This window comes from Oryctolagus cuniculus, chromosome 8 (genome assembly GCF_964237555.1).
Source record: "Oryctolagus cuniculus chromosome 8, mOryCun1.1, whole genome shotgun sequence".
NCBI classification, from domain to species: domain Eukaryota; kingdom Metazoa; phylum Chordata; class Mammalia; order Lagomorpha; family Leporidae; genus Oryctolagus; species Oryctolagus cuniculus.
Window position 1 is genome coordinate 51,623,848 of NC_091439.1, and position 21,494 is coordinate 51,645,341.

A 21,494-nucleotide genomic window follows, 5' to 3' on the forward strand; every position below is an offset into this window, starting at 1 on the left:
ATGAAATCAGAAATGATGCTCAACTGAAATATATAATTTATATACCAATACAATATTCAGTGAAAAAAAAGATGGAAAATACAAATGAGAAACAGCTCTATGCAAATGCTGAGAGAAGAACAAGCTATGGGGTCTTTGTGGTAACTTCCAGATTTGGGGCTGTTATAAAATCCCTGGATATGAATTTGTAGGCTTATTCAACAATTGCTTTGGGGGTCATTTAACAAAGTCTCCATATCTAAGAAGCTACAAAACATAAAGGCAATTGTAATGGAAAATAAAGTCTTTTGATTTGATGGATGTAGTTTTACCTCAAAAGCTTTTCATTCATACTTTTAATACTTTAAATGCCCTTTTGGGCTACCACAAAAGAAATCCAAACAGAAAAGGCACAATTTAAAGTATAGCTTCAATAACAAACAGTAGCATAAACCATAAGACAGAGTAGGTAATATTAATTACCTACTAGTTGGTAACAACAACAAAACACTCTGCAAACAAAGTCTTAGAGCTTTCCTTCTATGCTTTGCAGAATGCGATTCTTCTCATTGGTCCTATCGTCTAATCCTACTATGTAGTCCTAACCTTCACTCTTTGACTTAGGGGGGCTACCTTTCCTTCAGACCCTCATGTTTTCATTTGATTCACTTGTGTTTTCAACATCTAATGACACACAAAAGTGCACATGTTCAATGGGCCAGAAATCCAACCGAACAAAACCAGTTGCATTGCTACTTGCTTTAAAATGATTTTCTTCATTCAGAAGAATTTGCCTTCAAGTATCTAAAGAAACTCTAGGGTGTTAATGAAATACACGAACAACTAAATTAATGGCAATATATACTTATATGAACATATATGCTGCCCAGTGAGAAACAGCCTTCCTTCCATTTCAAATATTCTATTATTTGATTAAATATATTCAACTTGTTTTTTGAAACCCTTTTTTATTTTTTTGAAGCAGTTTGAAGTTCAAGGCAAAGTGGTCTTCAATATGTCTTCAAGAAAGAAAGTTTTTGAAAAAACAATCACCTTGCAGACTTCATGCTAGTGTAGTATCTTGTAGTATAACATAAGCAATTGATATTTAATTACTGGCTCTTGGCTGTCATAAAAACACTACAAAAGTAAAGACTTTTAAAACAACAGTATTTAAAATGAGTTACAAAATGAACTATTGGTAGGAATGTTGCCCTTGATCTGCTAATTCATTATGTATTTATGAAATGAAAAAGAAATATAAAATTCAACTTCTTGTCCAAGCTTATACTGATGTGCCTATAACTGGGAATCTAACTACTAGTTAGATTCATTGTCAATCAGTAAGTCAACTTTCCAAAAAAATAACAAAAGATTACTATCTATGTTTCTTTTGCCAGATTTTGAGCAGGCTTTTTAAAATCATTGATTGCTTTAAAATCATTCATTGATTCTCTAGAGACTGACATTAGTCCTTGGAAATGGAGAGTGGAGGTAATATCAAATCATCAATACTGCTGGCTGTTAGAAGCTGTGTCTTCTACTCACCTGAAATCCCTTTGTTAAATTTCATAAAGCATCTTACACACAAATTACTGGCATGTGCATAAACAGCTAGCTCTATTATTTGCTTTATTAAAAAATTCTTTTTTCTTACATTTTGGGCAGATTTTGAAGTGGTTTAAGGATTCACCCAATTAATTAAAAAAAATTCAGCTCCTTGAAAATATATGAAAATCTACTGTTCAGGGACCTGGTATATAACCAATAAAATTACAAGAAATCACTGATACATAAAACAATATAATGAATGTTACATATATATATAATATATGTATATATATATCATGATGGCTTTCAAATATCATGAAACTCAGATTCATTAGGCTTTCCATGGTAATTACTATTAGAACCACTGTGTTTGTTCAAAATTTCAAAGATGACAAATTAACTGATAAAAATAGTAAGTTAAAAAAAGTCACTATTATAAATTGAATCACATTGGTATTGTCATTTAGAGGATTTATAATACCTTTTGCTTAACTGATTGACAATTTGTGAAACTTTGGAACATGTATATGGGGACTGTATCAATTCAGGATTAATGGCTATAATCTATTGAGTACTTATTCTTTCCAAGAGAAGTGCTAATTATTTAATAGACATTTAATTCTTTAAACTCCCCCCAGTATCAATAATGTAACACTCATCTAACAGGTAAGTAAACTGAAGCTCAGAAATCTTATATAAATTTTTGCCCAATATCACACTTTTGAGTGTCAGTGTCAGATCTCCATTCAGACCCATTTTACTTCAAAGGACACTCTTAGCCATCATGTTTCTCTTCCACAAAGTGTCATTCAACTTCAAACAACAACACACAGATATGTTTCTTAAAAGTAGCAGGTAGGTCTGTCTTAACTATTTTCCTTGGCTTCTGGCCTAGCGCCTGGTACTCTGAAGAATTTAACAAATGTGTGAAGAATACACACATAAGTGAATGGAAGAAATAAATGATATATGAGAAAACTGAGCATTCATTAATAAATGGGGTATCTTTAACAGTCAAGTTTTACTAAGCAAAGTGTTTCCTTTCTAATATTTTATATAAAAACATCTGGACTGTTGGCTCTTGTAAAAAATATCAATGTTTGGGCCCTGACAATTATGTCAGTCAGACCTAATTGGTCTAGGATGAGGACTGGACATCAGTATTTTTAAAGCTCAGAGCTGATCATAATGTACAGTAGACTCCATATTAAATGTTTGAAATTGATAGAAAAATTAATTTATTGGAGACTCTGGTCTTAAAGATCCTTAACATGTGACTAACTTTTAACCACTGGGTGCTGTTGGTTCATTGTAGTAATAAGTCATTATTATTTATAGGTGTACCTAGTTTTATACAATTTTTGTGTATATCGCTATACTTAAACTGAGTACTTTACTGCCCTTCAGCAGTTAAATAACTTCTTTAAGGATTTTTTTAATGTAAATTATTTATTTGGAAGACTGAAGGCTTACCACAATCTTGATTTATTATAAATTAACTTATTAATAGCTAACAGCATCTTGTGAAAAATAATCTTGTGACTTTGTAGGCTCAATATAGACTTTAAATATTTCATTATGATTTCTAGATTCTTACACATAGAAAATCTGGTAGAAAAATATAATATCATGTTTTTAAATAATTTATTACTGTGTAAATTTTATTTACCTCATTTTGTATTTAAAACAGATTTGGATGAGGTTTGATTCATCTTTGTATTCCCCAAAACAAATCATATAATTAGGAATGAATTTTTACTTCACAAGGAAAAGAGTATCATGATTATTTTAAACATCTATATAACTAATTTTATATTCTATGTCTTTTTTGGTATTAGTTTAGATGAAGAATTCCAGAATGTTTAGCTAAAATATCCTGGAATGTGTTCCTGAGAGATTACTTTAGAATAATAAAAATAAGAAAGGGTCTCCCATTCAAAATAGCTCTGGGGATTATTGACAAGGAGCTTGAGATAATAATTGAAAACAACATATCACACTTCATTAGGAGAAATATGAGTAGGGCTTTTTAAACTGTGCTTATAACAAAAATATGGGGACTTGATATATAATTATGACATTATTATATTATTTGAATGGAATAAAATGTAAAGAGATAGCTTATTGAAAAACTGTGATAATTCAAAACTCCTGTAAGCAATTTATATTGCACATAACTGACTTCTTATACTTTATATGATCTGGATGACCTGATGAAGGTAACTGAGAACCTGACTGGTTGCATTTAACTCTTTTTCATTTTCTATCTCTGCTTCAAAGACCGTAGGAACTCCTCTATACATGTGTGTGATACAGACTTCTGTAAACATCATCTTGGAATACATTAATACATGAAAAAAAGCATTTATTCTGAAGAATCCATCAGATAATCTTCACCAATAGAAACTCTCCAGAAAGCCTCTTGACATAGCCCTTTCCTTTTAAGATGTCTTAGAGAAAACACGTGAACAGTAAGGAGGCCACCAGTAGATTCTGGTTAGTGAGCAAGCTATTTGATGCAATTCTACTAGTTATTTTGAAACAATAGTCAGTCTTTTATGCTGAATTCATTGCTTTTTGCTGCCTTGTTTGTGTGGATAGAGTCCATGTTGGATAAAGCAATGTTATTTACATGTTTAAACAAAGGTTGCCTCCAACATAAGCCATCAGCTCAAGCTGCTGGACAAAGCTGTTATTTGCACTCCCATCTCATTTTACCTCTTGATCTTGATACATAATATTGATTTACTCACCCTGAATGAATAGGGCTTGAAGAAAGAGCCACGTTGTCTAGGTTCTCAGTGCCCCAGCTTAGACGATAAGAATTCCTTTCTGCCTCCTTGGCTAGAGTTGACACCTACATACAAAGAACACTGGATGTAATAAAAATATTTTGCTTCAATTAAAATCAAATATGATGAAGTCTCAAAAGTGGCATCACAGGAAGATGGTACTAACTGGAATAATTTTCCTTAAAAATATAAAACCAGTGCATTTAAAATGGAACTCTTATAATGCATTCCATTTTAAATTATATTAGTGATAGTAGATCACATTAGTGTAATTGTCTTTGAAGAGTGGATTCCATCTATTTCCTTATAGCCAACCCACCAAAAGTGATAAAATCAAATCTAAAGTTAAACTATTCCAGAGTATACTTTGTCTTTTCTTGTAGCTAACAGTTTTAAATACTGATATTTTAACACATACCATTAAACTTATGCCTTAAATGCTTATAAACCACCCCCCTTTTCCTTTAATAGAGAGTAAAGTTAAAAAAAAAAATCTTTACACAAAACCTCCATGGAAGAATTCGGTAAGGCTAAAGAAAGAAGCAATATATTATTTCAGAAACATTCTGCTCATTGAGTAATATAATGAACAGTTTCCATGTTTTAAGAAACCCTCAAATCTTTTATCCCAGCTTGTCAACTGAATTCAGGATTTTTCATTTATATTAAAAACTCTTGGCAGGATGTTTCTAGCATCACACAACACTTAAAATCTCTCCAGAAAGCAAAGACATACAGGCAAAAATGCACGTACCTGGTGACTGGGGATCACAACTGTGTCATCAATCATGGCACTGTCCCTCAGGTAGGAGGCATGGCTCAGAGTGTGAGACCTGTCGGAACTGAAGGATCGAAGGCTGGTAGGTTGGCAGGAGGCCATGGTCATATAGCAACAGCAGGAGTAGGTTTGGGAGGATGAAATGGTGACCCGAGCAGGAGAGTAAAAAAGCGTGCTGTTAGCCAACAGTGCAACTTCCAGGGGGACACAGGTGTCTGTGTTGCCCTACCTCTCTGTCCAGCAGCTAAACTAACACATCCTTTGACTGGTTTCTACCACTCAATGACAAGGGCACAAGGGAATCCAAAAGTTAAAATTTGATACTTCTAATCTGATTCATTTTCTTCCCAGAAAGATTGAAACCAGCAACTGTAGTTTACTTACTGCCAGTACAAGAAATTCACACAGGAAATAATTCCAGCATAGATTGCTTAAATCTACGCTAAATGTTAATCTCCCTGCAAGTCAGAAAAAAAGTCAAGGGAGAGCAGACAGCCCTCTGAGAGCAGAACAAAATGAAAGTGCAGGTTTCGTTTTCACTCATTCTTTTCCATCCTCTCCATGCCTCTTTTTCCTCTTCTCTAAGCCTGCCAGTGACTGAAAGTTGGTGCATTCCCCTGGAAGGTACAGAGTGAAATGGACTGTGGCCAGATGCATGCTTCCTGCGGAAGTACGGTTCCTCTGTGTGTGGACTCCAACAATGCTATTATTCCAAAGAAGAGCACTGTCCCTTTGTGTGTCCGGTGTGTGGTGAGTGAAGCACCAAGAGTGTTGGTTGCTGCGGTGATGAGATGCAAGAGCACAAGAAACCGTTTCTAAGCACCAGCCCAGAACACAGACACACTTGCAGCACAAAGACAAACTGCCAATAGACACTGACCAAACGAGCTTTGGTTCAAAATCAGATTTAGGCCTTTGTGATCAGTGTTTTACATTTTTGATAAATTTGAATTCGAAAGTTCTGAGTTATATATTAAAATGTGATGGGTAATTGACATTTGCTTAGATGTAATTTCATTTCTTCTTTGTGCAATCAAATGGCAGATTAATATCTTAAATAATGTATCTTACATAGTGTAATCTATACATATTATTCCAAGAATTAAAAAATCACATTCAAAATATTAGCCCAAAGCCCAAAGGCAAAAAAAAAAGGAGAGAAATGCAAGCTCTCACAATAAAAGAAATAAATTTTCATTTGCTTTTACCCATTAGGTATTTGGCCAGTGAAACACTATAGAATTATGGACTAAGTGTCAATTTAGCACATTTATTAGTAGAAACTAGTTTTATTTTCTGAATATTTGCAATTTTGTAAGCCATACACTATCATCTTTATGAGCTGTCAATATAGCCAACTTCAATTATCTTTGAGGAAATCATCCCTTTGGAGATTAGTCCTACTAATCCAGGGCCTTCTCCTTTCCATTTTTCAGGTAGATTTATGCCAAAGAAAAGAGATCGCCAGTCTTAGAGAGTAAGTGACGTGACTTAAAGGAATTGATTGTCTGATCCTATGTGTTTTTAATAAGATGAATATAATTTGGGGATTAGTTAGTGGCTATCTAGGCTCTTGGAAAAGATCGAGGCTCCTGACACCATCAGGGCAGGAGGAGGCTGAATACTTCAGCAAATTCATCAGCAGGAGATTTAGCCCTAGCAGCTTATATTATGGCCAGTTATATAGTTATATAGTTGATTTTTGATGGTGTACTTCATAAACAGACTACAGGCTGTTGTGACGAATATTGATTTGACCTTAATTTTGAGACTGAGATAGAAATTAAATTATTAGGACTCAGAGTGGGTGTTTGGCCTGCTGGCTAGATGTGGGTTAAAACCTATGTATCATATAGCAAAGTGGGGGTTCTATTCTCAGTTGTGGCTCTTGAGCACAGTTTCCTACTTGAGTATGACACTGGAAGGCAGCATTAATTCTTAAGTTATTGTGTTCCTGTCACTCACACAGAAGACATGGATTATGTTCCAAAGCTCCCAGCTTTGTCCTGGCTCTACCTCAGCCATTGAGGCATTTGGAAAATGAGTCAGAGGATGGAAGCTCTCTCTATCTGTCTTTCCCACTCACTGCCTTTCAAATAAACAAATATTTAAAAATCATCAGGACTAGAAATTTAGCTTGAATGGGAACAAACTGAATGGTATATAAAACCTCAAGTAAAACAGAGTGATGCAAATGTCTCAACTTTGAAAGAAGATATCACTCTCTCAATTACATCTCTCAAGGTCTGACGATGACCAGATGGACTAGTCTGTCTGCTTCAGGAATGTGTTACTGATGGGCCTATTGCTGCAATCAGAACACCAGCAATAAAGGTGGATTTTTTATTTCTATCTACCTGATTCTTGGGTCTTTCTTAAATCCCCAGTAGGAATGAAACAGAGGGGACAGAAGGAAAGAAAGGGATAAAGTGACACACAAGCTCAAAAAGGTGAATAGAGTAAAAGGGAAAATATCAGAATATATAGACAGAGAAGGAGAAAAGTTGGAGAAAGAGGGATGGGAAAAGAATGTCAGAAACCTACATCTAAGTACAGCATTCCATGGATTTTATTCCAGTTCACTTGGTGAGCTGCCTTCTGAAATTCTACTTGGTTATTTACCCAATTATATATTACTATAATTATATATGTGTGTATATATAACTTATAGTTTCTAATTGCTTTTTAAATATGTGATAGAAACTACCTGCATGAAACAATATAGTTAGAGTACTCTAACAGTAGTGAATTAATCTATCTGACCAAATAATAACTAGCACAAAGGTCTACAATAATTCAAATCCCTGGATCAGACATTGTTCACCCTGATTTAAATTATTACATATATGTTTAAATATTTTGCAATAGGGTTGCCATTTTTCTCACTGGGAGAAGTCTTCATGTTCAGTTAATATATTTATAGTAACATATTTATAGAAGCATACATTTTTATTGCAGATCAACCAAAGAACTGTCTGCTGTAGGTGCCAGAAGTATTGTTATGTTCTTAATTTATGCTTTTCCCACTATGATACAACAGCTTTATGTATACATATTAGTATGAAAGTATAATTTCATTGAAAAGTATAATAATTGCTATCTTATTAAATGGCAATATTTATTAGACATTCACTTAATGGAGTTGAAAGCCTTATTGAGCAAGTAGATATTAAAAAATATCAATATGTTAGCCTTAAAAATGGAGACACTTTTGTGGCTTATTATTATTTAGTGTTTTATATTGAATATGGGCAGAATTTTTGATTTGTGAATAATAAAAAATTATTTAATTATTTTTTCTATGGTCTCCAACTACACACCAACTCGGTTTGTTTAGGGGAAGCCATGGTAATTTTGATTCACCACAAGGTGGAGCTGTGACAACTGAAACAAAATCTTGCCTGGGTCATGTCATTGACTTTCATTCTAGGAATATGTTCATATCTTCTAGCTCTAATAGTTACTGAATTTAGTATAGAAAAATCCTAATTTTGGAATAAATCCATAATTCTAGAATATAAGCACCCCCCGCCAACATACACGCACACATGAGCAGTGAGCAGGGAAATGTGAATGTATCCAGGAAGCTCATATTTTCATGCTCTATAATACCTACCTGGGCATGGTACTATTGAAAGCATACCAAATAAAGAAATAATGAAAAGGAAACATGGTTACTGAAAAAACATAGCCTATTTTGAATTGCCTAAGCAAAATAAAAATAAAAATGTAAATAAAAACATGAAAATGAGATGTTGCCTGTAATTCTATTTTGGAGATGGTGAATTTCTCTGGTGCTCTAGAAATGAGTGTGGGCCTGGAGATGACAGCATGCCTTGTTTGTTTCATGTCCCTAGTCTTTACCTGCTGATATCTTCAATTTAAGTAGAAGAATGAAACCATTCCTCCAACCCCCTGTCTTATAGGAAGTATTCTAAATTCTTTCTCTACCTAAGTATTTTTAAAGAAGGAAAATGAATCAAATCAAGCATCTGTTCTTAATAAAAGAGATAATGTTTAAAAATGACCATAATGTGACAATCAATATATTATTATGATTCATAAGTAATAAACATTTCATTTAATTAAAATTTGAAGTCTTTCAAGAACTTTAGAATACAAAGTCCAGGTCTATTAATGTATCACAACTCATTAAATGAAACACTGACCTGTCATGTCTATTCCCACCTCTCTAGGGTCTCAATCCTTCTGTATCCTGACCAAGGGTCACCTTCGATCTAAGTCAATGAAGCCAAAGAATCAACTTCCTCCCTCTTCTTTATCCACCTTATGAAACCCATCACCCAGGCCGACACCGCGGCTCACTAAGCTAATCCTCCGCCTGCGGCACCGGCGCATCCGGGTTCTAGTCCCGGATGGGGCGCCAGATTCTGTCCCAGTTGCTCCTCTTCCAGTCCAGCTCTCTGCTGTGGCCCAGGAGGGCAGTGGAGGATGGCCCAGGTCCTTGGGCCCTGCAGCTGCATGGGAGATCAGAAGAAAGCACCTGGCTTTGGATTGGTGCAGCGCGCCAGCCGTAGCGGCCATTTGGGGGGGTGAACCAACGGAAAAGGAAGACCTTTCTCTCTGTCTCTCTCTCTCTCACTGTCTAACTCTGCCTGTCAAAAAAAAAAGAAAGAAAGAAAGAAATCCATCACCCAAACTGGCTACATTTACTCTCCAAATAGGTCTCAATTTTTTCATTTCTGGAGTTCAAATTTGTACCCTCCTGTAACTGTAGCGAATTCCACTGGTAGTCACGATCTTCAGGATCGATGTGTTGACAATTCTCCTCTAAAAGCTCACCTCCATCTTGCTGGCCAAAGAGATCAATTAAAATGCAAATATGGTCTGTCCTCCTCCACCGTGCCCCAACAACACTGCACTGCCCTATTTCTTACATATACCATGAGCTGCTGCTCATGACCTTGTAAAGACGGCAAATGCCCTCCCCATTCTTCCTTTCCACCATTACCCATCATTCAGTCTCAGTTTGGGCTCATCTGCTCTAGAGAACTTGAGCATCAGGAATGCAAGGGCACGATGTCTACCACTAGCTCAGTTCCTCTCCTACACCTTTTGGCTATGAATTTACCAAACACATCTTAGTCATGTAGGTAGTTCTAGAATGTATCACAAAGCCTGGCATTTAATACAGCACAATGAATTGTTAACAACAGCAATGAAAGAGACATTGGTGCTCAAGGACAACTTGTTTTGCTAATTATCCATTTAGGATTGATTACTCTTTATGTTCATGAACTCCAAATATGCTGGATATTCATTAAATAGCTTTCAATTGAGCCAGTTTTAAAATGATAAATCTGAGGTTGCTAATTAGCAAAACACATTACCCTACCTGGATAATCATATGCTTGACCTAAATTAGTAGTCATATTTTTGATGAGGTACCATAGAATGTTCTTATTCAGCTTGCCTCAAAAAATAACGAGCAGCATTTGGACTTGTTTGCAATATTCAAAAAAACATTGAATATATTATAGAAACCTGCATGAATTTGCTTATAAAACCAGCTCCCCCAGATTTTGCTCAGATTATATTCAGGTTTTGCAAGATTCTGTTTTGATTCAATTTTATGAAGTAATCAATTCCAGGCACAATTTTCTGTTGAATAAGTAAGAGTCTCTATTAGGCAACATTACACTTTCATTTTCTGAGAAAAGGAAGAGGCAGTTAAAAATATCATATTTAAAGGCAGAGAGCTCTGATTTATCATAGTTCTGCTCCTTGGTCATAGTCTAATTTTACTGTCATTTAATCTTCCCAGCCTTCAATTTCCTGTTCTTTGAAGTGGGTACTTCCCGCACTTGCTAGAGAATGGAGTAAGGTCACATGATAACTGCAGAGAATAGGGAGGCACCTTATTATAGGTAAGTGCTAAATGATGGTGTCTATTTCTTATTATCACCGCACAAACGAGCTGCATACACTTGTGGGCGACACAAGGTTAATGTATGTCAATACCTGTCAGACCGTCCTCCCTCCAAGCTGTACCGCAGGTAGTTCATGCCGTCCAGAAACTGACTGCTGGGCAACGAATCATCACCCAGCTCTTTCAAATCCTCAGGCCTAAGGTACTCTCCTCCATCACCTGTCATTGTGTCATCACCTTGAAGCAATCAGAGGAGAAGTGATTATGATTGTGAAATGCATCAGCAAAATGGCCATGATATCAACAAAAGACTGCAAACTGGAACACTCCACAAGTGCAGACAACGATAAAATGCTTACTTAGAGACACTATTTCACTCACTTTCATATTACTTAATGATAAAAAAAAAAACTGCCTGAGTTGTAATTCTTCTAATATCTACCAGTTTTCTTTATTCAGTGGTTCTTTATAATAATGGGTGTTTTATAGCTGATACTATCTAACTCAACAATTAGTCCAACATGTAGACTACTTTGCCTGTTTGTAGTTTTAGTAATTTTCTACAAGATGTTCAGCACTAATAGTCTCTTCATGTAATCAGAAGTATGCTAAACATGTCTACTTCTCTGGAAGATGAATTAAATATTTTAAGTGGAATAAAAATAATGTTTAATATTAACAAGTATGCATATTAGGAAAAAATAACTGGAGAATGAAGTGCATAGATTGTGAATCCTGTGATGTAATTTAAAAAACACTGTAGAGCATAAGTAGGATGTTTTGTCTGAAACTAGATGACTTCCCAAAGGTGAAAGTCGAGAGGGGAAAAAAAGAGAATTTAGTGATTAAGCTGGGGAAGAAAGAGATGACTAAGTGTTGTAGCTCACATTTGAGAGTCCAGAAGGCCAGGGTACATCCCCTGCCTGTGAATGAGAATACATCATTTTCAGAATTGAGGTGTCAAGTAGTTCAATAAATGAAAGATACTTCATTCACAAAAACACCCTATACACCATTAATATAACAGAGGAATAATGTTGTTGACCGAAATTGTTTCTGATGACCCTTTAGGGCCACTCATCAGACACAGTGAAACTGACAACTTTGTATGTAAGGGGAAACTTAAGTTAAATATTAATTATTTTAAGTTTATTAAAAACTAATATTCTAGGGGCCAGTGCTGTGGCACTGCCCCTTGCAGTATAGGCAATCCCATATGGGTATCGGTTCAAGTCCTGGCTGCACCTGCATGGGGGACCTGGAGGAAGCTCCTGGCACCTGGCTTCAGATTGACACAGGCCTGGCTGTTGCAGCCATCTGGGGAGTGAACCAGCAGATGGAAGACCGACCTCTCTCTCTCTCTCTCTCTCTCTCTCTGTCTTTCTGCCTCTGCCTCTGTTTCTCTGTAACTCTACCTTTCAAATAAACAAATAAATCTTTTAAAAAAAAGTTGAGTCTTAAGAAATAGATGTACCTGGTACAATTTCTTGTTAGCTAATCTTCCTGAGTCCCAGTCTGCACAACTAATAAATGGAGATATTTATGACCTGCTTCACATTACAATTACATGAATGGAATGAAATAACATATAAGAACATGTAATCATGTGTTAGAACTTAGTAAAATTGCTAGTTATTTTCTATTAACACAAAGTAAAGGGTTAACATCCTATAAAATATGAAGTTAAATTTTACTTATCAGGGGTGGGAATTTGGCTGAGTAGATAAAATGCCATTTGATAGCCCCATATCCCATATCAGAGTGCCTGGGTTTGATATCTGGCACCACTCCTGACTTACAGCTTCTTGCTATTGCAGGCCCTAGGGGTCAATGGTGATGGCTCTAGTGATTGTATTCCTATACCCACATGGAAGACCTAGACTGAGTTTCTGGCTTTTGACTTTGGTCTGTCCTAATCTCAGCTATTGTAGGCATTTGGGGAGTGTACCAGTAGATGTGAGCTCTATCTGCTTTTAAAATAAATAATATTTCAAATATTAAATGTCATGTATCAAAATATTTTTGAGTAAATCTATATGGAGGCTTCAAGTTTCTAGAAGGAGGAAAAAGGTACATTTTCCATGAATTTTTGAGACCTCTCTGCATTATACAGCAAGAAATATAATTACACTAAGTGTAAACATTTCATAAATCGAACAGTTCTATTGAAAATATGGGTAATTTAAATATATATGTATCTGTTTATTTATTTAGTTTTTATTTGAAAGAGAGAATATGTGGGTGGAGAGACAGAGATAGAGAGAGAGAGTGAGCAAGAGATATTCCATCTACCAGTCAATTCTCCAAATGCCCCCAAAAGCCTGGGCTGGAACCAGGAGTCTGGAACTCCATCCAGATCTCCCACTTGGATGACAGGAAGGCAAGTACTTGGTCCATAATGTGCTGCTTCTAGGCATATCACATTAATAAGAAGCTGGATGAGAAGTATGGAGTAGCTGAGACTAAAACCAGGCATTTTGATATGTGATGGGGGCATCATAAGTGGTAGCTTAATCCACTGCATCACAATGCAAATCCAAGATAGGTAATTAAAAAAAATAGGTCTGTTACAATATATTTTCTCCCTCTTCCATTGTGTATATTCTTTTTTTTTCAACATGTCCCCTCCCAAAGCAAAATGCAACAGTAACAACAATCCAATGATAAGTGACAATATAATCAAACACAAAATGGATGTTAGTCATCCAACAGTTCAGAGGAAGGAGAGGTCACTTCAAGATGGAGAAGTGGGTTCAATAGTGTACTCTGCCCAAGATTCCTATCTACTTGGAATCTCAGAATATGATGTTATTTTGAGATGGGGCCTTTGCAGATGTAATTAATGTGAAGACCGAGATGACATCGCATGTGATTAGGGTGGGCTCTAAGTCCAATGCAAGTGTCCTAGTAGACAGTGAAGGACACAGTAGAGAAAGCCATGTGAAGGAAGATGGGGGTGAGGTATCCACACACTAAGGCACACCAAAGATTGCTGGCAGCCACTAAAAGCTGGAGGAGGAATAGAAATATCCTTCTTGCAGTGAGCATGGCCCTATCGGTATCTTGTTTTTGGTCTTCTGGTGTCCAAAACTGTGAGAGAACAAATTTAAACCACCTCAATTATGGTAATTTGTATGGCAACCCTGGGACGCTCCAGCGAAGCTGGAGAACATGTCACTGATTATAGAAGTGGAGCTGGTTATTTGAGCTTTGACAAGGAAAGATGACGGTATGTCCTCTAGTGTGTAAGTGGCTAGTGTGTAAGGGGTAATGGAGGGCAGTCAAAACAGAAGGAATGAGAGGGTGATATGCCTTACTTGTTCAGAGAATGCTAAGTGGAATAATGTAAATCATAAATGCTCATGTTGATGAGAAATGGCAAAAGTTCAGGAAGAAGGCTGGTGTCTGGACATAAGGCAAAGGCCAGGAAGCTTAGCTGTTGAATCACATCCTTGGAAGATGTGTTTTTACATTTTCACCATTACTTCCCTCCCTTGTCTATATAGTCAGTCTTTACATGGGACTGTTATGAGTCAGTTAAGTTGGGATTCTCCACCCCAACACCAATATTTTATTTCTGGAAGAAAAACAATTCTAAAGTGAAATTTAAGAATAAGTTTACCAAAACATAGGTACAGTCTGATTTGGATATAAGCTGAAATTATTTTAAGAAAACAATATGAAAGTTTCTTTAACATGTGGAAGACAACGTTTATTCTTATTCATGAAAAAGTGAAGGGAATGGTTGAATGCAGGATCTGTCACATGATGGAAGTATAATACAAGCTGTGTGTTACAGATGCCTTGAACAAGAGACCAAAAGGATTAAACATCAAAAGAATGCTTGAATACTCTTGTTCACCCTTCTTTGTCTTTCTCTCACTCTATGCCCACAGCCACCCACCCACTCACAAGAATCCAGTATAGCTGAGCTTTGCTGGCTGGCACCAAATTCCTACTACTACCCATATAAGAGCATCTGTCTCCCTGTCAATTTGCTTCTACATTTCTTCATCTAGCTTCTCCTAATTTTCCAGTTTTCACTGCTGTCTGTCATCTGCCAATATGGTCACAGGGAACACATGCAGCTCAAAGTGATTCTTTGCATGAAACACAGCACTCAAATGTATTTTTAGATAGAAATTAGTCAGTGCGAACGTCTTTCTGGGAAAACAATGTTATCTGGTTTTTGGCTTTTCCTAGAAATGGAAAACTTTTCTTACCAAAAGAGATATTCTCTTGTTTTTTGAATGAAAATATGTTCATTAACACTTAGTAATTGTACTTAGTTATGAGGAACGGTGTGAAATTCAATACACGTGTACAACGTCTAACGATCAGACCAAGCGCATCTATCACCTCAGAAGTTTATTGCTTCTTTGTGCTGGGAACATTCAAAATTCTCTCTGTTAGCTATTTTAAATTCAATTAATTGCTGTCAATGATGGCTTATCATACTTTGTTATAGAACATTACACATTATTCCCCCTACCTAATTGTAGCCCTGTACCCACTAAACATTTGCTGCCTGTTCTAAATCCCCCAGACCCATCCCAGCCTCTGGTAACTACTATTCTATTCTCTGCTTTTATGAGGCCTACTTTCTAACCTACAATTATAAATGAGAATACACAGTATTTTTTTTTCTGTACCTGACTTAATTCACTTAACTGATGTCATCCAGTTCCATCCATGTTATCACAAATGACAAAATTTCAATTTTATGGCTCTATAATATTCCATCCACAAGATATTCTTAATCATTAGCCAATATCTCTCTTAAAGCAAAACTTTTTTGTTATTAATTTTAACATATAATAGTTTTAATAAAAATATTAGAATATCACAGCTAGATCTCATCTGATACAATAGACAGGTCTAAGAGTTGTTTCATATAATTGAATTTTTATACATCAGTAATAAATACTTTACATACATTAACTAATGGAATTCTTTAACAATTATTTTGTGAATAAAGAGTTACTTTTTAAGGCAGCATTTTTTAAATTAAATAATTACTATATAAATTATTTGATTTATAAATTTAGATTTTCATGTAAGAAGTTTATTTAAAGTGGTATCACATGTACTTTGGAACGTTTGTGTTGGAAGGTGTTATTTTATTCGTTTTTTCCATCAAAATGCCAAATTCACCCGAAAAATATTTAAAGATTGGGGCTGTGCTGTGGCACAGTAGGTTAATCCTCTGCCTGCGGCACCAGCATCCCATATGGGCGCCACTTCAAGTCCCGGCTGCCCCTCTTCCAATCCAGCTCTCTGCTATGGCCTGGGAAAGCAGTAGAAGATGGACCAAGTGCTTGGGCCCTTGCACCCACATGGGAGACCAGGAAGAAGCACCTGGCTCCTGGCTTCGGATCGGTGTAGCTACAGCCATCGCAGCCATTTGAGGAGTGAACCAGCGGATGGAAGACCTTTCTCTGTCTCTCCCTCTCACTGTCTGTAATTCTACCTCTCAAATAAATAAATAAAATCTTTAAAAAATTTAAAGATCACTTTATTTCTGTTTTTACTTTCTTTTAAAAATCACAATATTAGTTTATTGTACTTTTACCACATCTTCAACCAAGGATGATATGAACTGCATTCATTTCATGCAGTTTTCATTGATAGCTTAGTTAATAACTAATAACAGAATTATTAACATGCTTATGCTAGTTCAGTGTCAAGCAAAAAATTAGTTTTCTTCTAAGTTTCTATTCAAAGAAAAAGCATTAGTTATTGAAAAATGTTTATAAAATGTTCATCACATAAAGCAATTATGTTAAGTCTCAGTTGCAAAATCATTAAAGTATAAGAAACTCATGACTTTAAACATCCAAGTTAGTAGAAATCCACACACAAAGTGTACACATGCACTAGTCCACCCATATTACATGTTATTTTTAATGTAACACAGCAGTATTCACCACACAGATTTAAATATGAAACAATGGCATCTATCCAGTTAAGAAAATTAAAATAAAGCTTTCATTCGAATACTTTCTTCTAATGGTACCTGAATCACTAAGTGCTTCCCCATCAATAAAGTGGTCACCAAACTGTTTTAAAGCTGTTCAACATATAAGTAAAGACAAGAAAGATGATCCCAAAAACAAAATATGGTAAATATATGAATGAAAAAGAAAATTAGTTAGCAAGTATTAAGATGGAATACAAAATTATAATAAATATTTGGAACTGTTGGCTTTGGCAATACCTTTTAAGTTACTCGTAATATTAATCCAACAAATATTTGTTCATTCTTGCCATAAATTCATGTATGAGCTGGGACAATTCAATGCTATTACCAACAGGTGATTTCATATATTGGTTCCAAGTAAGGACATCTCAATATAAGTTTTATCTTATTTTTATCTTTAAAAACAAAAGAAATGCCTATAATATGTTTCCACAAAAACAATTAGTATTGGGTCTAGTACCATCCTTTAGGGTAATAATTTTTCAAACATGTACATTTTCAATGTGTGTATATATATATATATGGCAATAATTTTTCAGTCATGTACATTTGATCAATAGATGCACTACTGAAACTTTATTGAATATCTTATAGGCTGCTTTCATGGTTATTTTTCAGAAGATTCTTAGCAGCAGTGGAATATTGCATAGAAATTCAAAAAAAAAAAAAAAACAAAAAAACAAAAAAAACCTACTTGGGACAGAGCCAGAAGCCCTGCTGTCTACATCTCCAGCTCTACCACAGTGCAACCACCTCGACCCCAGGCAGTCACAAGTTTCTCCTTTTGGAAAAACAAGCTTCTTGGGACTTTGAAATCTTGCCTTAGAAAAGTTTCATCAACTCTAAAACTCCAGGGAGCATATTTTCTGACTTCAGTAATTACATTCTTATGTTGAATTTATACTACTTGCTGCTGGCTACTTTTCAACCTTTTTTCTTTCTCTAGAATTAAAATGCATTTTGTATACTTGAACCATTTAGAAAGCAGAAATTTCTTAATATACCATTGATGGTATATACTTTAAGGTCTTTAGCCCAAAGCATATAAATAAAATATATTGTAACATAATTAGAACACATATTAATATTTTACTATTGAGTAGCTATTTTAACACATAATCAATTTCCAATTTCCCCCATCTTTCTAGCATTGTCATTTAGTAGATATTAAAGATAGCAAGAAAATAGGCTAATCAGATTTCCTCCCACCACCAAGTGATAAAAGTAAAGATACTGAAATGAAAGTGAAGAAGTGGCTGTACTGTTAAGATGCTTCCTCCACAGTGCCAGTCGGCCCTTGAGAAACAACAGGTTGGCTAGCACTTACGTAAGAACGTGACAGACATCACAATAGTAAATGGAAGTCTTACCCTCTTCATCAGAAACATCAAGAACCTCAGTCATTGTCTCAGGAACATTTAGCTTGTGTTTTTCCGTGATAGTCTGGAAAGACAAAAATCATTCATGCTCACATGAAAAACAAGACCAAATGAAAGACAAAAGAATCACAGAGGTGGTCATCTCAAAAGAACCAGCAAGCTGTGAGGCCTGGAACATCCCATCTGTTCCAAACGTATATGTTGGAAGCTTATTCTCTTTCTTGGAAGAGAAATGGTGATTTACTCCAGTGAAGTGATGCCAGAGAAGGTTCATTCTTTTGCATTCCCATCTGAAAACTAAATTTTTTAGCAACAGCATTAATAATTAGTCATATTGAGAAAGCAGATTGATGTTTTCAGGGCTTTTGTAAAATGAACTTGGTGATGTTTCCAGAAAAAGCTTTAAAATGCAGCAATGACGTAAGCAATTTATTAAAAGTGAAGTTATTGGAAAAGAATCTAGAAACAATGTGAATCACATAAGTTATCTGGGCAGAGAATGTGACGAGTCTCTTCTGGGGTTAGTGGATCAACAGTAGAGAAATCATTCACTCACAGAGCTTCAGCAGCAGCCATTCTGATTTGTTGCTTATCTGCCTTCCATGACAGCACCCCAGATTTGTCAGATCACTGCCTTCCATCCCTTACCCATGACATAAGGTTAAAAGACCAAGGTCTAGAGTCTGATTGCATGGGTGCAAATTCTAACTTCATCACTTATTAGATATGAGGACTTAGCAAGTCTCCTATCAATTTTCTTATCTATAAAACATGGATAAGAACAGAAATACATAAAATCGTTTTGAAGATTAAAAAATAATATATGTGAGAGCTCTAAAAACAGTGCTTAGTGTAAGTAAATACTCAACAAATAATAGTTAACTTAATTTTTATTATTATTAAAATTCAAAGTTAAAAATTCATCTTAAAACTGAAAGACCAGGGCCAGCACTGTGAAACAGCAAGTTAAGCTGCTGCCTGCAATGCTACCAATCCCATATGAGCACCAGTTGGAATCCCAGCTGTTCCCCTTCTGATTCAGCTTCCTGCTAATGCACCTGGGTAAACAGAGAAAGATGGCCCAAGTGCTTGTGTCCCTGCCACCCACGTGGGAAATCCAGAGGAAGCTCTTGGCTCCTGGCTATGGCCTGACCCAGCCCCAGTCATTGTGGCCATTTGGGAAGTGAACCAGTGGATAGAAGGTATCTCTCTTTCCCTCTGTCTTTCTCTCTCTCTCTCTCTTTCTGTAACTATCTTTCAAATAAATAAATATTAAAAAAAAAAAAAAACTGAAAGTCCTCTGAACTTTTGAGTCAGTTGTGTCCTCAAGAAACATTTTGAGTACTAGGCAGTGTTTTAGAGATCAGGAACATGACAGTGATTTTAAAAAGAGGGAGCAATAAGCCCATATATGATCTCACTTACATGTAGAAAGTGAAAAGGTTGAACTCATGGAATCAGTAAGCAGAATGATGGTTACAGGGGTTGAATGAATTGGGTGTGATTAGAAGATGTTGGTCAACACATCAGAATGTTTCATATATGTGATAATTGCTCTGAGCAATAAGAGTTTTCACTGCAAAAAAAGGTTAAGCATGAAATATAGATATGTTAATTAGCTTTATTTCGTCACTCCACGTGTGTGTGTGTGTATATATATATGCATATATATATATGAAATCAAAACTTCATGTTACATACCATGAATGTACTCTCCATTTGAAAATCACTACTGGTCTGAATTTCTATTTTCTGAAGCTGATAACTTTCTTTGTACTCAGAGGAATGGGAAAAAGCACTTTGCTTTAGTTTGATCATTGAACGCTACTGGAGAAATTATAAGCAAATATATGTGGCGACATAAAAAGTAAAACCCAGTGATCATATCGGTAATTGATATTTTTCTGTATAGATATGTGAAGTGTCCACTATGTTAAATATAGCATATACTTGTACATGATGTGGTGCTTGACCTTCAGAAGGCCATCAATATCTACCTTTTGAATGGATGACAAACAAGTCTTTTGCCCTAATAATAATATAATAAAAATGACATATTTTCTTTTTAAAAAAGTATTCTTTGAAAATTTCATTATCGAAATATGTTTTTATGCAAGCCTATCTGAATAGCACACAGAATACTGGACTTTAATTAAGTGATCATGGGCATCTCCTTCTGCCATAGGATTCCAATATGCTATGGTCAAGATTAGAAACCACTTTAAAGGTTAAAATGAATAGTACAATTTGCACAAGTTTAATTATATATAATTAAATAAGATAATAAGGCAAAACAAGTAGGATGTGATAAGTGGATGGAAAGAAGACTCAATAATGAGTTTTTATTCTTCATAATGAAATGGAGAAAAGTAGACTATATAACATAAGTCTTTAACATACTGTTTTTTAAAAAAATATTTATCCATTTATTTGAAAGTCAGAGTTACACAGAGAGAGAAGTAGAGGCAGAGAGAGAGAGGGAGAGGTCTTAAACCTGCTGGTTCACTCCCCAATTGGCTTCAACAGCCAGCGCTGCGCCAATCTGAAGCCAGGAGCCAGGAGTTTCCTCTGGGTCTTCCCATGTGGGTGCAGGGGCCCAAGGACTTGGGCCATCTTCTACTGCTTTCCCAGGCCATAGAAGAGAGCTGGATTGGAAGTGGAGCAGCCGGTTTTCAAACCAGCGCCCATAAGCGATGCCAGTACTGCAGGCAGTGGCTTTTACCCGCTACGCCACAGCGCCAGCCCCAACATACTGTTTTATAAATGGTGGATAATATCTAGTTTATTTTCTAAAAGAGAAAAAGTATGCTTAACTTATCTCCACTTGACCAATCCCCTTGATCAATCATTTCCTTTATACTACATGTTCACCAAGCTACCACTGCACAGTGAGTAAGTGACCTTGGCCATGACACCTCATTCTCATGCCTTCACCTGTCAGCTCCATCCATGGAGTTATAAACTACACTTGTTTACAAATCTATTTATCTCAATAATACATGTAACATAACTTCTGTAATTAAATATTCTGTTCTATAAAAACTAAGGTAACAGCTTTGGAAACTCAACAAAGCTGAGCCACCAAAAATAATTGCTAGTCAATTAGGGGTGATCGAGACAATTAGAATATATTGAAAAATATATG

The 21,494-nt window shown here is 35.7% G+C and overlaps 1 protein-coding gene across 50 annotated transcripts in view; it reads right to left on the reverse strand.

Annotated features, from left to right (window-relative positions):
- Window positions 1-21,494, reverse strand: part of ANK2 (ankyrin 2) — a 677,994-nt gene that overhangs the window by 59,184 nt on the left and 597,316 nt on the right. For 27 of the 50 annotated variants that reach the window (XM_070047718.1, XM_070047717.1, XM_070047713.1 and 24 more), the window contains 5 exons: window positions 18,341-18,413; window positions 17,007-17,060; window positions 11,083-11,227; window positions 5,077-5,179; window positions 4,284-4,387 (listed from right to left, as the gene is read on the reverse strand). In XM_070047718.1, coding sequence (XP_069903819.1) covers window positions 4,284-4,387; window positions 5,077-5,179; window positions 11,083-11,227; window positions 17,007-17,060; window positions 18,341-18,413 — 479 coding nt within the window. The remainder of the gene's footprint in view (window positions 1-4,283; window positions 4,388-5,076; window positions 5,180-11,082; window positions 11,228-17,006; window positions 17,061-18,340; window positions 18,414-21,494) is intronic. The other 23 variants (XM_070047715.1, XM_070047714.1, XM_070047701.1 and 20 more) reach the window with 3 other exon arrangements.